This window comes from Lutra lutra, chromosome 3 (assembly GCF_902655055.1).
Source record: "Lutra lutra chromosome 3, mLutLut1.2, whole genome shotgun sequence".
Lineage (NCBI taxonomy): Eukaryota > Metazoa > Chordata > Mammalia > Carnivora > Mustelidae > Lutra > Lutra lutra.
Window position 1 is genome coordinate 40,942,681 of NC_062280.1, and position 19,388 is coordinate 40,962,068.

At 42.2% G+C, this 19,388-nt stretch overlaps 1 protein-coding gene across 1 annotated transcript in view; it reads left to right on the plus strand.

Moving 5' to 3' along the window:
* GIGYF2 (GRB10 interacting GYF protein 2) overlaps nucleotides 1–16,799 on the plus strand; it is a 151,544-nt gene extending 134,745 nt beyond the window's left edge. Inside the window, 7 exon segments of the mRNA XM_047721379.1 lie at nucleotides 3,109–3,312; nucleotides 3,405–3,610; nucleotides 4,804–4,958; nucleotides 6,530–6,726; nucleotides 8,649–8,654; nucleotides 9,440–9,590; nucleotides 14,954–16,799. Of these exon segments, the coding sequence (XP_047577335.1) occupies nucleotides 3,109–3,312; nucleotides 3,405–3,610; nucleotides 4,804–4,958; nucleotides 6,530–6,726; nucleotides 8,649–8,654; nucleotides 9,440–9,590; nucleotides 14,954–15,021 (987 nt within the window). The 3' untranslated portion in view covers nucleotides 15,022–16,799.
* Nucleotides 16,800–19,388: the final 2,589 nt, after the last annotated feature.

A 19,388-nucleotide genomic window follows, 5' to 3' on the forward strand; every position in this document is an offset into this window, starting at 1 on the left:
TGTTTTTAAAGATTTTATTTATTTATTTGACAGACAGAGATCACAAGTAGGCAGAGGCAGGCAGAGAGAGAGAGGAAGGGAAGCAGGCTCCCTGCTGAGCAGAAAGCCTGATGCGGGGCTCGATCCCAGGACCCCAGGATCATGACCTGAGCTGAAGGCAGAGGCTTTAACCCACTGAGCCACTCAGGTGCCCCCCCCCTTTTTAAGATTTTATTTATTTATTTGACAGAGCTCACAAGTAGGCAGAGGCAGGCAGAGAGAGGAGAGGAAGGGAAGGAAGAATACAGTTCTTGACAGAAAAGAAATGAATAAGTAAAATGGTTTGGTTTAGCATGCCAATAAGGTACCATATTAATTCATCTGTCCATCTATCCATCACATACTTGCTAACACCTGCTCAATTACAGTCAGAGGATATGGCTGAGTCTAAGACAGATGAAATTCTCTGCTTTTATAAAGTGTGCCCTCGGGTTGAGGGGAGATGGATAAAAATTGCTGGTAGTGATTGATTGTCTAGCTTTAGGTAGTGTGATCTGGGAAGGTCTCTTGAAAAGATTTCATGAGGTAGCAGAATCCTGCAGAAAGTGTGTTATGTGGCTGTGAGTTGAGGCAGAGCAGTTTGTTAGAGAATGCAAGTTGTCATTTTTGGATCTGGGTGGTGTGGTTCACTGAAGGTCATGGTTACACAAACAGAAGGGGGAGTTGTCTGTACATCTTCACCGTGTGGTGTGCTGGACCTTACCAGTGGGTGACACTGTTTCTTCACCTTAATCACCTTATTTCCCACCCTCTAAAAAGAGCGCTTTCTCTGAAATCATTTCTTTTCTAAAAGATTATCAACAAGTAGATGCAGAGAAGGGTGTATCTGCTCCCTTCAAGACTAAAAATTGTTCCAATATTTCTGGTGTCCGCTGTTTAAAAAACATACTAGTGGTCATGAGTTGGAATCCTGGGTCTTGTCTGGTTCATGTTTGTCAGAAGTGAATGATCACCTCAGGGTGCCTGGGTGGCTCAGTCAATTGTGTGCCCTTAGCTCAGGTCATGATCCCAGGGTCCTGGGACAGAGCCCTGTGCAGGGCTTCCCTGCTCAATGGGGAGTCTGCTTCTCCCTCTTCCTCTGCCTGCTGCTCCCCCTGCTGGTGCTGGCTCTGGAGCGTGTGCACGTGCGCTCTTTCTCTCTCTCTCTCTAATAAATAAATAGCACGTGCGCTCTTTCTCTCTCTCTCTCTAATAAATAAAATCTTTTTTAAAAAGTGAATGATCACCTCATTTGTATTTTCATTAGATTCTCTTTGAACTGTTAGGTTTTTCCTACACTCTTCAAAAGGTAGAAAATGCTACTCAGTAGATATTTTCTCATGTAGGGAAACCTAAAATAATTGTGTTTCATTCTTTTCCTGGAAATACCGTTTCCATGACTGCCTAACCTGTTCAAGTCTGGATGGTCTTAGTTTGCTGCACAGTTGTTCTGTTTTCTCAAATTATTGCCCTATGCATGATGCCCTCATGGACTGATTTTTATTTTTTTCATGCTTTCTCCTATTTTTAATCTCTGTCATTTTACTTTTTTTTTTCTTTTTACCTTTTTTGCTGGAAGCATCTCCTCAATCTTCTGTTTTAATTTTTCTATTGAACTGTAATGTGTGTGATCTTATTTGAAATTTCTCTGAGTCCTTAGTTTGTTAGTGTTTCTTTGTATTGCCTCTTTTTCATTGAATTCACATCTTACCTCTCTAAAATTATTAATTTTTTTTTAAAGATTTTATTTGTTTATTTGACAGAGAGAGATCACAAGTAGACAGAGAGGCAGGCAGAGAGAGAGAGAGAGAGAGAGGGAAGCAGGCTCCCCGCTGAGCAGAGAGCCCGATGTGGGACTTGATCCCAGGACCCTGAGATCATGACCTGAGCTGAAGGCAGCGGCTTAACCCACTGAGCCACCCAGGCGCCCCTAAAATTATTAATTTTTTAAAAAATATTTTATTTATTTATTTGACAGAGATCACAAGTAGGCAGAGAGACAGGCAGAGAAAGAGGGAAACAGGCTCCCCACTGAGCAGAGAGCCCAATGCGGGGCTCAATCCCAGGACCCTGAGATCATGACCTGCGCCGAAGGCAGAGGCTTAACCCACTGAGCCACCCAGGCGCCCCTACTTACTAATATATTTTTTGAAAGCTAGTCACCGTTTTCCCTTCTCTTGTTTCTTTTTCCAGTGAATTTCATTTTTTTAATTTGGTCTTTGGCTTTCATCTTAGAAGTTCAGGTCAAATGTTTGTTGATCTTGGGCTGTTGTTCATATATAGGATTAGAAGTTCTGTATATACAACACCTTGATGGGCTTCGCTGTAATGGTCTCTGGCAGGGCTATTGCGTTGGGGAGTCCTCCCATCTTTTCACATCTGTAGGTGTATTCTTCTGTGTTGGGGGGGTCAGCTTCCCCACAGAATGATCACCAATCTGGCTCAGTCTCTCTAAAGAGGAATGTTTGAGTTTCCTGTTAGGGAGAGGAAGAGATAGCTGCCCAACTGCATCGGGTTGCAGAGGCAGTCTGGGGTCTTCCTGCTACTTTTAGACTTTCAGGCAGTTTATCCTCTATTACCCATACTTCTAATTATGGAGTTTTCTAGATGAATTTGCCTCTTTCTGAGCTTCCTTTACTTAGGTTTCAACTTACTGGTATCCGTTGGGTATCGATATTTGTGTGCTTTTCAGCTTTTAGGATCTATTCTATTCCTTTTGTCCTTATGGGTGTATCCTTTTTAACAGTGTGTGTGTGTGTGTGTGTGTGTGTGTGTGTGTGTGTGTGTGTGTAAATTTTTTTTCCCTGTCATTTTGGTAGGGCTTTAGGAAATTCATATGTATTTCATTTCTATGCCTAACCAAAAGTCCTACTTAATTTTTAAAAAGTAATTCTGTGTTTGATCTTTTTAGTTTCCTTTTAGTACCTCTGGCAGTTGACATCCTTATTTGCAGCAAAGTGGCTAACCCTGCAGAGTGTTTTAATTTTGTGTAGCTCTTATGTATTTGCATTCCATTTACTATACCAGACAGGAGTAACTAATGCTTTTGAAAACCAGAATCTTAAGCTAGCTCCTGTTGTTGTGCAACAGCAAAGGCGCCAGCAGAGGGAACTGATGAAAGCTCTCCAGCAGCAGCAGCAGCAGCAACAGCAGAAGCTCTCTGGCTGGGGAAATGTCAGCAAACCTGCAGGCACCGCGAAGTCTCTCCTAGAGATCCAGCAGGAAGAAGCTAGGCAGATGCAGAAGCAGCAGCAGCAGCAGCACCAGCAACCAAACAGAGCCCGGAATAATACGGTGGGTCCATCTTCCTAAGCACTCACAATATGGATTGGTGTAAGAAATTCTCTTTTCAGTATTGTTAACTGAGTCATTTATCTCTTTAACAGCATTCCAACCTGCACACCAGCATTGGGAATTCTGTTTGGGGCTCTATAAATACTGGTCCCCCTAACCAGTGGGCATCTGACCTAGTCAGTAGTATCTGGAGTAATGCTGACACTAAAAACTCCAACATGGGATTCTGGGATGATGCAGTGAAAGAGGTGGGACCTAGGAATTCTACAAATAAAAATAAAAACAACGCCAGTCTCAGGTAGGGCTCAAATGATCAAACCTATGCTTCTTGGAGGGTTGGGGGACAGGGCATGTGGGGAGTGGGATATTGGGTGGGAGGAAAAGATAGTTATTTAGTTTTTGCTATTTTCATCTGTGTCTAAGCATGGGAGGTTGTAGTTTGGTGATTATTTTCTTCCCCATGGAAACATATCTGTGCTATTACTAGGGGCTCTTTGTACTGCTGGGCACTTAGTCCATTGCCTGTCACGTGGTAACCACTTAATAAATATTAGGAATAGTATATTTTTGTTGTTTTTGAAAATTTCTCCAAGATACTCTCTAGATCTTAGCATTTTTCTTTATAAATTTATATTTTTAAGTTAGCTAGACTATAGTGAGTATTATAAACACCTCTCTAATGACCCTAAACCTATTTTTTTATGATAAATTAGTTATACTTCACCTTTGTCTTTTCTTTCTTCAGTATGCGGTGTTAATGAATGAACATGGGTTTTAATGATAAATATGTGAACTCCGTTCCCAGCACTGCCACTTATTAGCTGTGTGACCTGTGTGACCTTGGGCAAGAGGGAACCTCTTTGAGCCTCAGTTCCCTCATCTGTAAAATGAAGATAATGATGACTTCATGGGTGTAGTTGTACAGATTAAATGAATGCACACGAAGTAGTTAGTGAAGTGCCTGGCACATAGTAACTACTTAATAAATGGTAGTATTGTCAGATTGTTTCTTCTTGTTTGGGGGTCTAAAGTATTAAGAATAGGACTCAGTAAACAACCGTCAGCTTACTGAGCATCTTTGCCAGGCACTGTGCTCTAGGCTTTTGCATACAGTATTTTTATTCCTTGTGATAACCCAAAGAAGTATTAGTACCATTTTACAGATGAGTAAACTGAGGCTTAGCAAAATTTAAAAACTTACCAAAGGGCACATAGGAAGAATTTAATCATTTCTCTGGCAAGAAGCCCTGTCTTCACAAATGAGAATGTGTTAGCTGAGACTAGATTATAAGAGGGTATTGAGTTACCCATCCCCAATCCAAATATTTGAAGGTTTTATTTATTTATTTTTTAATTCATTTTTGGACCCAAGCATTGGATAACTGGATAGCCATCCAGTGTTGCCAAGACGTTATCTGTTTATGGTGTTGTAGTATAATCATATAGTAACAGTTTCTGGGAATATAATATCGCCCTATTGTTTTGCTTTAGTAAATCTGTAGGTGTGTCTAACCGGCAGAATAAGAAAGTAGAAGAAGAAGAAAAGTTGCTGAAGCTCTTTCAGGGAGTAAATAAAGCCCAAGATGGATTTACCCAGTGGTGTGAACAGATGCTTCATGCCCTTAATACGGCAAATAACTTGGATGGTAAGAATTGGGGACGGAAACCCAGCATGTGAAATGGCAGAGCAGGACCCACAGAGAGGTCGACAAATTGGAATGATGGGCCAAAACTCAGGAGGTGAAAGCTAATGGAGGTCGAATCCTATATCTACTATAAGAACTTGACCCTTCAATAGTATTATAAGTACTACTTGTGAGAAAAGTCCTGTAATATTGTGTTCAAATAGGTTCTCAGTCGTTGCCAAAAAGTAAATGGTGTCTGGTGTCTCAGGCTATCATAATAATGTTCAGGACAGAGGAGTTCATAGTTCCATACAGGTCATTTTATGGGGGACTTTGCCAGCCAGGCCAAGTCCAAAGAAAGGTAACTCATGGTAGAGACAGAGGTCATCCTGGACAAGAGAAGGCTGAGGTGATATGAGATCGTTCCCATCCTGCCTTTGGGGGCGGGTGGGAATCATGTGCCAGAGCAAGTACACTTATTTTATGCACAATGAAACTAGGACCAGTGAGTCGAAGTGAAAAGGTTTCAGCACAATTTGAAGAAAAACTTGCTAGTTATTACTTGATCACAAAGAGAATTCTCTGCCTTTGATGGAAGTGAATCCCTGCCCTGACCCCAAATGTTTGAACTAGAGACCAGTAAGCTTAGTGTGGAAGATCCAGATTTCCTATAACTGATAGGCTAATTTGAATTCATCCACCTACAGTGTCTTAACTAAAACCAAGGATCTTTTCAAAATGGAATAGTAAAGGAATAGAAGAATTCCTTTGCAGCATTATAACAATATCTTACGGTCCGAAAGAGCCAGGGGAAATATAATAAATAATAGTAAATAATGGCCAGCTACCACTCATTAAGCAGCTATTGTGTGCTAGGCACTTTCCAGCAGTTAGCATATGTTACTCCAGTTCTTTAATTTTTGCGGTGACTTCATAAGATGCCTTTACAATGTAGGTGCTATTATCCCCATTTTATAAATTAGGAAACAGAGGCTCAGAATGGTTAAATAACTCATCAAGGTCACACAGCGAGCAAATTTCAGAGTCAGTATTTTAACCCATGTCTGTCTAATTCCGATACTTGTGCTTTTTCTGCTGCACCACACTGCTTGCACGTTCCACTTGATTCCTCTCTGAACATTAGCTCAGTGAAGTGAAAGTTCTTGAAGGGTGTGGCTGTATTGTTAGTATCTGTCATGGTGCCTGACACACATCATGGCACTTAATAAATATTGACTGAATTTAAGGAAAGAAAGAATGAATTTCCAGATAAGTCTTAGACAAGCAGTTGTTCTAGTCTCAACGTAACATATGGCTTTTACCAACATAACATTTAGTGAAACTAAATATGCGTGATATATCTTTGTTTGACTCTGTGCTACTTGAGGTAATTTGGGGCATTACAATGACAGTACTTCCACCCCACCCCGCAGAGTAGATTAAAGAGTATTTAACACAGTAGCTGCATACCTTCCCCATTTGCATCAGTACAGTCGGCAGTAGGTGTCACAGTGTATTAAAAACTGACACTGATTCTTTGCTTGTGATGTTTCATTGTTACTCTTTATGTCTTCTCCCCTCTCACATTGCAGTTCCTACTTTTGTTTCTTTCCTGAAAGAAGTAGAATCTCCTTATGAGGTCCATGATTATATTAGGGCCTATTTAGGAGATACCTCTGAGGCCAAGGAGTTTGCCAAGCAGTTCCTCGAGCGCCGTGCCAAACAGAAAGCCAGCCAGCGGCAGCAGCAGCAGCAGCAGCAGCAACAGCAGCAGCAGCAGCAGCAGCAGGTACGAGGCAGTGGTTGGCGCCGTGCCCCTGCGAGTGCGTAGTAAGACCTCACAGTACTGGGCAGCCAAAGAAATGAAAATTAAAACAAAAGATACCATTTTTGTACATCAGATGACCGTAGCTTCTTAAAATGTGGTATATTTGATATTTTCAAATGGCAGGTCCAGAGACCTTTGTGAATTTCCCGGATAGCAAACATAATCATTCTCTGTTAGGCGTACTAGTTGCATTTTCCTTGGTTTGTGTATGTGCCTCAGTCAGATTGCTAATTCCAACTTGTCACAGACCCATACATTTTTTTGAAAAGTTAACACCTACAAATGTTAAATCTCCAGTGCTCAGGATGCGCTATACCCAATATTGACCATACCATAGCATGCCAGACATGTCATATGTTGTTGATGGGCAGTGAACGGTAGCATCAGTTCTCATTATTTGTGGTAGTTATGTTTTGTAAAGTCATCGCTACAGCTGAATTAGCGAATACTGAACTATTGCTCCAGGGAAAACACCCAATTAGATTTCTGGAACCTCTGATCACAACATTTTTGTCAGCTGGTCAATATATTACTTTGTTTTATGTGTGTTTCTCTTTAAGATGCCTTATTTAATATATTGTTGATTCCTTAACATTGAACTCATGGCCAGCAGCACTAGAGCCTAGAGCCGACCCCTGAGTGAAGCTTATCTAGCACATGCATTTTCTCCCTAAGGCATGTTACAGCCTTTTGGGAACACCAGACAACACTTAATACTTGGGAACCATTTTATTTTTTAGATTTTGTTTATTTATTAGAGAGAGCTTATGCACGAGACAGAGAGAGAGCAGAGGTGAGGCAGAGGGAGAAGCAGACTCCACTCTGAGCAGGGAGCCCAACTCAGGGCTTGATCCCAGGACCCTGAGATCATGACCTGAGCCAAAAATAGATGCTTAACTGACCGAGCCACCCAGGCGCCCCTCTTGGGGGCTATTTTAAACAGTGACAACACCAACAAGCATAAAATGTGAACATCAGGGGTGCCTGAGTGGCTCAGTGGGTTAAAGCCTCTGCCTTCGGCTCAGGTCATGATCTTGAGGTCCTGGGATCAAGTCCCACATCAGACTTTCTGCTCAGTGGAGAGCCTGCTTCCTCCTCTCTTTCTCTCTGCCTGCCTCTCTGCCTACTTGTGATCTCTGTCAAATAAATAGATAAAATATTAAAAAAAAAAAAAAGTGAACATCAGGACACTACAGAGAATGAAAAAGATGCTCCTTTACTGTATGAGAACTGAGACAAGAAGGCAAAATACTCCCCTGTTCCACCTCAGCTGAGAATGTGTTCCTTAGGCAACTCACATTTTAGCAGCTGGGTGTTCAGGAAAGCCATAAATGCATCACAAGTTTTGATTTGGGGGTTACATGTAAATTACAGCCAGTAAGTGAATTTGCATATATGGAATTGTGAATAATGAGGATCAGTTGTACAAGTTTTCTGAAGGATTAAAGTGGCAAGGCTCACAAAGAGCCTAAGATGATTTATATTCTTTAGTTCTATAATTCTGCTAGAAATAATTTTTGTTATATCAGTCATTTCTGGGGATATAAAAGATACAGCGAAGTACATGGCATTTAAAATCCATTTGGGAAGATGGACTAATAGGGATTAAGTGAAAGATGTCAATAGAAACAGCACTAGGAAAAATAAAGAATCAGAAGGAAAGACATTGTATAGTAATACAGAAAGTTCTTTACGTTTATGAAATGACTGCCCCGTGTGCTGAAATTGGAAGTTGGGGCCCACTGTGCATGCACATGTAGCCAGCCTCACCCTTCCACAGTGCTTTCTCTACTCTTCCTCCTCATCCTCCACTGCCACTACCTGTGCCTTCAACCAGCTCATTGAATCGGATCTCAGTTTAAAATGAATTGCTCTAATAAGAGCAGCAGGTAAGTGTGAATGGCTGGTAGACTGTTTCATAGTTGGACCAGTTGGTAGAAAGTGTATGGATATTCGGGGACCAGATCTCTTCGAGGATTGCCAATAGGAATAAAGTACATGATTGTGATTTTGTTTGGTAACATGCTGCCAGCTAGTCTGCGTCCTGTCCTTTCTGTCGTGGAGCTCAGAGACAGAGGAACCATATGCTTTGGTAGGTGAGGGGTGTGGATTGCTGGAGTACAGAGGTCTGTGATTATTTGCTGTATATCTAATTTCCTAGTGGATGGTATGGACTCTCTGTATAACAGAGAGGGTTTTGTTTTTTTTTAAAGATTTTATTTATTTATTTGACAGACAGAGATCACAATCAGGCAGAGAGGCAGACAGAGAGAGAGAGGAGGAAGCAGGCTCCTTGCCGAGCAGAGAGCCTGATGTGGGGCTCGGTCCCAGGATCCTGGGACCATGACCTGAACCAAAGGCAGAGGCCTTAACCCACTGAGCCACCCAGGCGCCCCTACCAGAGAGGTTTTGACAGCTGTGTTGCCACTGGGATGAAAACCTGGAGCTACCAGGATGGGCCTTTTGGAGGCCCAGAGCTTAAATGTGATATCTGAATCTAAATGAAGGGAAAGGGTGGCTCGGGGGACTCTACATGGTTTCGTTATTACCAGAATCCATGGTGGGACTTCTGTTTTTATCTCATACTTGGTAAGGTGAGGGCCAATCAATCATTTTCTTAGAGTGGGCCACACTTGCATCCTCTGTGTAACCTCAGTTGTAACATCTTATCTCACAGGACTCTGTGTGGGGAATGAACCACAGTGCACTCCATTCAGTATTTCAGACCAATCAAAGCAACAACCAACAATCCAATTTTGAGGCTGTACAAAGTGGCAAGAAGAAGAAAAAACAGAAGATGGTCCGAGCAGATCCCAGTTTATTAGGTGAGCAAAGCCTAAAGTCTCAGCTGGGTGTTAGAAGGGTGCAGGTTATAGCAGTATTATATGTGAGTCTCCTAGTGTAATGTTTTTGATAAAGGGAAATATTTCTTATACAAAATTAATTTTTAAAACCACTTAAATAAGTAATATTTACTGGGCACATCAGTGCAAGAGCGATGCTGCATATGCTGTAGGGAGCAAGAAAAGTAATGACTTATATTGTGTGGTGCTTTAAAACTTTGAAGAGTTGCTTCAGATATAATACAGATTCCCTAGAAGACCTTTCAGTTTAATTGGAAAATAATGCTAATGGAGAAAAGGAAAAGTTGTAAAAATTTAAATGCTGATTTGTATAGAAACTGATCATAAACCACTAATACTTGCTGATATCCATTATATATATGTATATATACTTATGATTTTCAGAGTCACTCTGCATTATGAGATCATGTTTCAGTTTACCAAAGAGTAAACCAAAGCCCTGAGGGTTTAGAACATTTTCCAAAGTTTCCAACACAGCTGTTCAGCAGTGGGGCTGGGATTTCAGAGGAGGCCTGTTTTTTTTGCACTCTTCTGTTAGCCACAAGTATTCTCGTCTAGCATTGAGAACCAGAGTCGTCACACAAGACAGCTTCATGGAAATGGTGACACCAGAATTGGGGCTTTGAAAGACTGGCGAGAAGGACAGACAGTGGTATTTCTGGAATAATAAACAAAACAGTCTAGGCAAAGCAGATGCAGGCTGTTTGTGTTTCTTCAATTGGCCTAACAGCCTCACAGACAATGATGAAATTAAAATGATTCTTTGTTTATGAAGGTAAAGTAGAGTATTAAAAACCATGCTGTCTGGAGTAGAATGATTGTATTGGCGAAGATGGCAGGTAGGGATGTTGGCCCAGGCAGGAGGAAGAGTGGTTAGGAGGTTGAAGTATAGACCAGGTAAAAGATCCTGGTGGCCTGGAGAACAGGGATTTGGGCAGTAGAGATGGAGAGGAGTTAGATGGGGTTCAGAAACTTAGGGGACTGAATTGCCAGGGCAAGGGGAATGGACCAATTTGGACAGCAAGATGGGCGGTGTTTCCATTTGCTTAAAGGATGAGCCCTGGAAAATGGAACAGGCTTATGGGGTGATGATACGGAATTTAGGTGTGTTGGGTGGGTCAGTGTGAAATGCCTATGAAACTTCAAGTGGAGATACCCTCGTGAAAGAGGAGATAGCACAGCAAGAGGGGGATTGCCATCCTTCCTTGCCCTCAGGAGGGTCCCTGCTTTCCCTCCTGGGCTTCCTACTCTGGAGAAAACAAAATGTCAGTAATAGAAACTTAACTTTGGGGGCACCTGGATGGCTCAGTTGTTAGGCATCTGCCTTCAGCTCAGGTCGTGTTCTCAGGGTCCTGGGATCTAGCCCCGCATCAGGCTCCCTGCTTGGCGGGGAGCCTGTTTCTGCCTCTCCCACTCCCCCAGTTTGTGTTCCCTCTCTCGCTGTCTCTCTGTCTGTCAAATAAATAAATCCTTAAAAACAAACAAAAACCTAACTTTGAGGATTGCCCTTTGGAACTGGGGCCTGAAAGCTGGCTTGGGAACAGAGAACAATCTGGTGAAATTCTGTTTTCTTCTGCCTCAGAATTGTATTTTATTTATTTATTTATTTGTTTATTTTGCCTGTCTCTGAAATTTATGTTAAGAGTAGATGAAACAGTCTAACATTTTATCTAGTTTTGACAGAAGTGGGTAATATAGATTTACAAGTGTCCCTGAAATTCTGGGTGTGGGTTCTAGCCAAGAAGCCCTTGTTGCTCTTCAGCTGTGACTCTGGAAGGGTAGGCTGTCACTGAAAGTGAGGTGTGAAGCTCTTTGAATTAAATATTCAATCTGACTCCACCCCTGTTGCAGACACCAGAAAGAAAGGAACACTCTTCAGGGGGGATCTGGGTGGCTCAGTCTTTAGGCGTCTGCCTTAGGCTCAGATCATGATCCCAGCATCCTGGGATTGAGCCCCGCATCCGGCTCCCTGCTCAGGCAGAAGCCTGCTTCTCCCTTTCCCACTTGCCCTGCTTATGTTCCCTCTCTCGCTGTGTCTTTCTCTGTCAAATAAATAAATTAAATCTTTAAAAAAAAAAATAAAAAGAAAACACTCTTCAGGGAAATGAGAACTTATTTTAGGAATAGAGTTTAAGAAATTTATATATGTTGAAGGAGCAGAAAAAATGCATATATGGGAAAGGGGAGTAAAAGTTCAACAGTGTTCAGAGAGCTCTCTTGTGTAAGCATGGACTTTTTTTTTTTTTTTTTTTTTTTTTTTTTTTTTTAAAGATTTTTTTTTTATTTGACAGACAGATCACGAGTAGGCAGAGAGGCAGGCAGAGAGAGAGAGGAGGAGGAGGCAGGCTCCCTGCTGAGCAGAGAGCCCGATGCGGGACTCGATCCCAGGACCCTGAGATCATGACCTGAGCTGAAGGCAGAGGCTTTAACCACTGAGCCACCCAGGCGCCCAAGCATGGACTTTTTAATGAAAATTTCTACTCAGCTAAATCTCTCTCTGAAAATTCCTCTGATAATTACTAACTTCTTTTTTTTTCTTTTTAAAGATTTTATTTATTTTTTTTTAAGATTTTGTATTTATTTATTTGACAGAGAGAGAGAGATCACAAGTAGACGGAGAGGCAGGCAGAGAGAGAGAGAGAGGGAAGCAGGCTTCCTGCCGAGCAGAGAGCCCGATGCGGGACTTGATCCCAGGACCCTGAGATCACGACCCGAGCCGAAGGCAGCGGCCCAACCCACTGAGCCACCCAGGCGCCCCATAAAGATTTTATTTTTTTTTATTTATTTGTTTGACAGACAGAGATCATAAGTAGGCAGAGAGGCAGGCAGAGAGAGAGGGGGAAGCAGGCTCCCTGCTGAGCAGAAAGCCCGATGCAGGCCTCGATCCCAGGACCCTGAGATCATGACCTGAGCCGAAGGCAGAGGCTTTAACCCACTGAGCCATCCAGGTGCCCCTGATAATTACTAACTTCTGCCCCTTACCTACTCATTTCCACTTACTACTATTTTAAATTAATTTACAGATTGAGAAAACTTAGTAAATGTCCGTCCATCAGTCACAGTTCACCGTGCACAGAATGAGACAGTTCTAATTTGACCCAAAAGCATCCATTGAGAAGGTAGTCACTGATCAAGGGAGAACTTTGCGTCTAGAACAGAGCATCAGAGAGGCCCAGGCTTGTTTTAATGATCCATCACCTCCATGGTGCTGTGTCTTCTGTAGTTTTTAGAGCTATGAGGTGCCCTTGTGAACCAGTATCCGTTACTTGGATATAATAATAGTCCACACACAATGGCATTTTCCCCAGTCATACTTTACAGACTCTCAACCTTAAGAAATCATGCAAGTGAGTTGTAGTCAGTTCTGATCCTAACAGAATGTAGTCTTTAGAGCCAGGCAGAGTGGGCTTAAATCCTCCTTTGTATTGCTTTGGACTTTGTGGTATCCCAGAGCTTTCCCTTCTGTCAGATGTGGAGTAGATGTGTCTACCTTTCTGGGTTTTATGACCCATCAGTGAGACTGTGTCTGCTTAAAAACTTAGCCAAGTAAGCAACATACTGTAGTCATGAACAAGTACCTTTTTTTCCCCTTTTTTGGCCCCAGGCTGCTGGTTTTTTCCTGTCTTTCCATGATTAAAATTAAATGTGTGTGTGTGTGTGTTTAAGGTTTTATTTATTTGCGAGAGCATGAGCAGCGGGGAAGGAGCAGAGGGCAAGGGAGAAGCAGATTCTTCTGAGCAGGGAGCCTGGGGCTCAGTCCCAGGATCCTGGGTTCATGACCTGAGCAGAAGGCAGATTCTTAACCAACTGAGCCACCCAGGTGCCCCCTGTGTGTGTGTTTATTACATTTCTGCTTTTATCACATATAGCTCATTTTTATCATAGTTCATCTATTCCTGAGATACATGTGAAGTCAAAACCCTGCCTCAGAAGAGTAATAGCTCATTTCATAGGCTGTTTGGTCTTTAAGTTTTAATACTTACCTAATTAAATTGTTATTTACAAATAGGGACACTAAGCCTTTTGTTATTTTCAAGGGTAAAGGTCTTGTGGGTTGTGGCAGTGCTGTGGATGGGCAGAGCTGAGGCTGGGGTTTGGAGCCCTGGCCTCTCCTCGTCTGAGGCCTTGTAAGCAGCTTGAACCACAGCTTCCTTGGTTAATAAATAGTCATGTTTATGTTTTCAAATCTTGATATTTTGAGTCAAGAATATAATATAATTAAGCTATTTTTATTATGTAAGACTTTTTTATTATTGGTACATTTAAAATGTGTCTTTGTTTGAAAACTTGAACATTAAAGAACAAAAAGAGGGGACAGAACACAAGTAATATTAACTGCTTTTAGATAGGAGAGCTTTGCCTGTTTACTTTTTTGATATTCAAATAGCAGTTGAAACAGTTTGAGATTTTGTTCAGGGTGGGTGAACTGAAAGCTCTTTTTCCTCATTCCAAGGAAGCCCTATTAATACTTTTTATCAGTCTTTGATTGTGGAGTTAGAAAAATTGCATACATGGGGCTGATGGGATTAGGTTTTCAGACCCCTTAGTAGTGTTTGTGATTACTGCTCTTGCCTTCAGTGGGGGTGCTAAACCTGCTTTCTCTAAACTAGATTCCATTTTGGTTTATCAGTATGGCTAACTGAAATCTTTTGCTTTTGCAAGCCTACTCAACAATAGGCTGAGTTGAACAAAGTACTTTAATCTTTTTGTGCGGTCTTCCCTGTGAGAAAACATCTGAGGGCTGTGAGGATCTTCCCTGAAGCCTTCTGCCCTCGAATAGCAAAAGCTTTTGACTGAAACTTTGAAAAGGTTTTTAACTCCAGGGGGGGTGGGGTGGGGAGGTAGTCCCAGTAGTGAGGGGGACTGAAGTGGTGTTACTTCCACTTAGATTTCACAGTCATCTGGTCAGGTAGTTACAGAGTATTTGGTATGTGTTATTCCTGCCCTCGCCTGTCCCCATCTCTGTTAAGATTCACCTCCCGAATGAACTTTCCCCACTAGCCAGCCTCACTTGGCCTTAACATGCGCTCACAGCCCAGATTCTTCTCAGGAATCTCTAATGTACTAGTTTGGAATTCTTTTTTTCCCCTTCCTTCTTAAATTATACCAGAATTATTTCTTAGGAGAAATAAATAAAAACGAAGGATCTCTCATTAGAAGAGCAGAATACTGCTCTCTGACCTTTATCCTTCCTTCCTTCTTCCTTTCTTTAGTGTATCTGTGGCATGCTAAAACATGAGAGACTTCTCTTCCAGCCCAGTGTCCGGAATTGGAACCCCATGGTTGTCTGGATGTGGTTACTTATTGCCAATTTTTCCCTGCAGGGTTTTCAGTCAATGCTTCATCGGAGCGACTCAATATGGGTGAAATCGAGACTTTAGATGACTACTGAGCACCTGCCAGTGGACTGGCCTTCCTTCTCCTCTCTGCTGACCATGGATTCTCCACCTTTGGACACAACACTTACTCACCATTTACTCTTTATCACTCTGCAACAAATCACAGAACCGATCATCTCAGGCTTTTTCTTCTAGCCCTTTGTGTCCAAGATTCTTTAAACTGTTTTTGTTGGTGAGCATCTCAGACTGTAGATAAGTGGACCGGACCCTGTGTCTTGGGGGTGGCAGTTGGGATTCCTCCCCAACAAGGCTGATTTTGGGCAGCACCTGTTTACTGTGCCGTGATTTCATCTACTGTGTCCCAGAAAGTATGTTGGGATCTGCCAATAGCTATTTACTTTCTTATGTCACTTTTTCCCCTTCTATGTTGTTGTTCTTTTTAACCCCCTATAAGGGTAAGGGGTCTAACTGGTGCAATCATGAAGAGAGTTAATGGTAACAGACATTGGCCAGCAACACCATGCCATGGACAGTGACTTGAGTATCCAACAAGACAGTCAGAGCACCCCATTCTGACGGCTGCATTGCCACTGCTAACTTTGGGATTGCATCAAAGAGGCCCTGAGTGGGGTGGAGTTTAGATTGGATTGGTTTGATGTTGCACACCCCTCGCCTGTTCTTTCTGAGCATCCTTTCGGAGAAAGGATTCATTTTTTTCTTCCATTAGATAGTGACTTCCAAGCAAGTTGACTTCTCCCCTGGCATTCTCCAACCTGATTGGACAAAGGAAACCCTATGGCCTGGGAGAAGGACTTACTCTTTAATTTTTCCTTTCTTACAAAAACTGATTTTTCCCATAAATATTTTTACTTCAGAGGACTAGGACCAGTTTGTTTTGGGCCTTTCTGCTGAAAATTTGTCTCGTTTAAGAGGCAGCTAGGATCTTTACCATATGTATGAATTTGTATAATTTCATTTTGGATAGGGATAAACTTTTGCTTCTGATAAAAGCCCGGAATTTCATCTGGTTCCTCAGAGCATTGCGTGTGTGTCTTGCTGTGGCCCCAAAAGGTTTTGTTTAAAGATTCTAGAATGGCAAGTTGCTTGCCTTTTCTGAAAAGAAAACATACAAAACCTAACCATCTTTAAGACCTTCATCCATGGAAACCACTACACAGGAGAATGCAGTGGGATGGAGGGGATGGGAGAGAATGGGGGAGAGAAGCCTGGTTCTGGCTTCTGATCATGGCCTCCTAATACCCCTTCACTTCAGTTATAAATGTATTCAAGCCCTATTTATAAACCGGTACTCTTCCTGCCTCCTCCAACCCCTGCAGAACATCACCTGGAATTGCCAATCACACTTTGGTCTGGAGCCATTGGACCATCCGTCCCAGTGTGAGAAGTGTTGTGGTTCGGGTGGCTCATGGTAGAGCACCTTTCCTTTCTGTCATCACTGCCTGAAGAAGGCTGGAGTTGCTCTGAGAGCATTTTGGTTTTGGCTGATTATATTTGGTTTCTATTTTTATTCTTTTGGATCTCCATTCTCCCTATCCCTTCTTGCCTCCCTCCCTCCCAAACATGTACAATAACTATACAGAGACTGCTACAAACTTGTATATAGTTTTTGGATCAAATAGCATGAGGAGATGGGGAACCATTAAAAGTTGGGACTCCTGCTCTCCTTTGCTTTGTAAATTCAAAAGTGGGGGGTGGGGAAAGAGGGATAGTTAAAATGTTTACAAAACTTTAAGCTCCCTCGGAACTTTTGCCAGTGTGGAGGAAAATAAAAAAGAACTTAAATAAAACATGGTGGTATTCTGTCTGAGCACCTCTTGTAGCTTTTGTCAAGGCTAAAGTCTTGCACTAAACCGTTCTCTTGGCACCTTGAAGACGCTCCCAATACGTGAGCACCCGAGACATGGAGGCAGCCATGGCTTTTCCTGCCAGGCTATGGAACATTGGCTGCCTCTGTATTTAGGACTGTAGAGGTCAAGATAAACACAGGTAAGTTTGACCAAATGTCTTTATTCCTTTCACTGTCCCTTTCTGCTGATTCGTGGATGGTCTTCTGCCCTCATACCACAGACACACCCTCTGAATGTGCCGGTCAGAGCCTGCCCACACCTTCCAAACTAGACTCCACTGTGTGCTTGTTCCGGGAAAATAAAAATAAATAAAAAATTAAAGGACAAACATTTGGGGTGGGGTAGGTGGATTTGGGGTAGCAAAGTCATTTTTATCACGGAACATTCCATTTACTTAACCAGGAACCTTCTACTTGAGGAATTTCCCACTTAGTGGAAAGAAACCGCTGTTCCCTAGGAATGTTCCTCTGTCTCAGTTCTGCTCTTTTTCACACTCCCATCTGTCCAGTGACTTCCAACTACCACGTTATATCCCTTTCTATAAACTTAACTTGCAAATTATCTTAACTTTTTCTGAGTTTATATATATATATATATATATATATATATATATATTTTTTTTTTTTTTTTTAAGATTTTATTTGAGAGAAAGAGAGCATGAGAGGGGAGAAGGTCAAGAGGGAGAAGTAGACTCCCTATGGAGCTGGGAGCCTGACACAGGGCTCGATCCTTGGATTCTGCGATCCTGACCTGAGCCAAAGGCAGTCGCTTAACCCACTAAGCCACCTAGGCACCCTTTTTCTGAGTTTCGAAGTATTTCTTTTGTACATAGTTTGTTTTTACTTACTTTAATTTGGAGGCTTAAAAAACATACCCAGACAAGATAGTTTTATTATGGAGACTTTCCCCTAGATAGTTGGTGTTCTGGTTACTGTTGCTGCCTAACAAATTACTCCATACTTACTTAACCCTTCCATTTTGTTGGTAGTTTTGTGAGTCATGATTTTGGGGAAGGGCTCATCTGGACAGTTCTCCTGTGGGGCTGCCTCTGATTGTGGTCAGATGTCAGCTGGGCTTCAATCTTGGGAAGGTTCGATAAGGTTGGCTGGCCAAGATTGATCACTCGTGACTGGCAGCTGATTCTGGCTGATTCTGGCTGTTGGCTAGGAGGAGCTCAGTTGGGTTCATGGTCATGGGTCCTCTTCACGATGTTTTCAGAGTAGGTGGGCTGCTTAGGTGACATTTGGCTCCCCACCAAAGGAGAACCAAGCAGAGTTTGTATCATCTGTGACCTGAACTCAGAGGTTATATAGTGTCACTTCTGTGGTACTTTTATTCTGTTTAAGTCCCCACACACCCACTGAGACTCAGGAGGCTGGGAACATGGGACCCTCTCTATCCTTGATGGAAGAAATAAATAAGGTCACATTGTAGGAAGAGCATGTGGGGTGTGAGATGTTGTTGCCACTTAGGGTAATTATCTGCATAAGAGGAATCTATGCCATATACATCAAGGAACTTGAACTCTTCATTGGCTCTAAATTGAAGGATCATTTTTTAACTTCAGGATAGTCGTACCTCTGGCTTTATCTTAGTTATTTCTCTCCTAGGCAATCATTTTATAAATATGTAATAAGTGTGTCCTTTCATAAACACTTTTTTTCAAATTGCTCAGGTAAAGAATTTGACATTTATTTTATACAAAATGCCCTCTGCGTTATTAATAAGAATAAAAAGTCTGTAGGACTGACAGAAATGCCACTGTGAAATGAAGCTATTTCTCTCTTGTGCTTCCAGTCTGGGAAGTAGAATTTCCTCACAAGAGCATCAGGCATGTACATTCCAAACAGTTAAGTTATAACCAAACGAGCACATTCCAGATGGAAGTTGGGCTCCTGGTTGATAGGTTTCATGGAGCAAAAAGAAACAGCCTGGCTCTGGAGATGGATTTGGCCCTGCTTGAGTGCAGGCAATTCCTAATGAGGAAGCTGTGCTGCTTGCTGGGACAGTAGGGAGCCTGGGAACCTTGAAGCAATCAGATGTGTGATGTTTCTTTTAGGGATGTCATTAGATGTCCTGGGAATGATGAACCTATACAGCTTTTGGTAGTGCCAGTTCCAGACCGGGAGCCTTCGAGAATAGAGTTTCCCTCCAAGGATCAATAAGGGGGAATGTTTTGCAACTAAAACAGCATTGCTGTGCTTCACAGTTTGGGAGGAACAACACATAGATGCCAGGAAGCAAGGGAAGAGAAGTGGGCTCTTTCTCTCATTGTTGCTCTGTAGGCTAAAGTCTATCATTTGCACCCATTTCGTTGCTGGCAAACGGATGACAGCATGAGGATGAAATTCAGAATAGCTTCAATACTCAGTTCAGTCCTGCTGGTCTTCAGCAGAGCCATTGTTTATTTCCTAAAGATTGTTTACTTGTCCCCCCAAGTGTCAGAGTGGTGGACTAGTGTCCCTTGACCAAAAATCATTTTTTCCTTTGAATTTCTCTTTTAGCATGAGAAATGGTCCTGAAAATTGTCAGTGGGTCAGTATTAGGTTTGG